This window comes from Mesitornis unicolor, unplaced genomic scaffold (genome assembly GCF_000695765.1).
Source record: "Mesitornis unicolor isolate BGI_N332 unplaced genomic scaffold, ASM69576v1 C12984302, whole genome shotgun sequence".
In the NCBI taxonomy this organism is placed as follows: domain Eukaryota; kingdom Metazoa; phylum Chordata; class Aves; order Mesitornithiformes; family Mesitornithidae; genus Mesitornis; species Mesitornis unicolor.
In genome coordinates, this window is record NW_010218341.1 from 1 (window position 1) to 499 (window position 499).

The 499-nt window shown below is 62.3% G+C and overlaps 1 protein-coding gene across 1 annotated transcript; it reads right to left on the reverse strand.

Moving 5' to 3' along the window:
* Nucleotides 1-80: 80 nt before the first annotated feature.
* On the reverse strand, nucleotides 81-494 carry RAB33A (RAB33A, member RAS oncogene family; the record flags this gene model as incomplete). Its single annotated transcript, XM_010193192.1, has 1 exon — nucleotides 81-494. A coding segment is annotated over one exon (414 nt), but the record flags the coding sequence as incomplete, so codon positions are not given.
* Nucleotides 495-499: the final 5 nt, after the last annotated feature.

The following is a 499-nucleotide window of genomic DNA, read 5'->3' on the forward strand; positions in this document are numbered from 1 at the left end:
GGCAAAGCAAGACCCAGAGCTGAGGGGAGCCGCAGAGACTTTATTGGGGTGACCGTGACATGGGGCGGCGGGAGCCCTGCTCAGCACGGGCAGGAGTTCTTACCGTTGGCGTCGTGCGTCGGCTCCAGGCGGCGAGCCTGGCCCGGCCGCCCCTCCAGGTCCCGGCAGAGCAGCGAGCGCTGGGCCTTCAGCCGGCAGGCCAGGCACATGGAAATGGCATCCACGTTCTGGCTCTCCTGAGGGTCCTTGGCCGAGGTCTCAAACAAAAGCATGTTGTGAGCGTCGGCAAACTTGAGGGCCATGCTGGATGGCACTTGGATCAGGTCTTTCAAGTCACACTTGTTCCCCACCAGCACCCTGGGGACGAGGGGGGGCACCGCGTGCCCGTTGCACTCCTCGATCCACGTCTTGAGGTTGGTGAAGGAGCTCATTTTCGTGACGTCGTAAACGAAGACGACGGCGTGCACGTTGCGGTAGTAATGCTCTACCATGCTCTTCC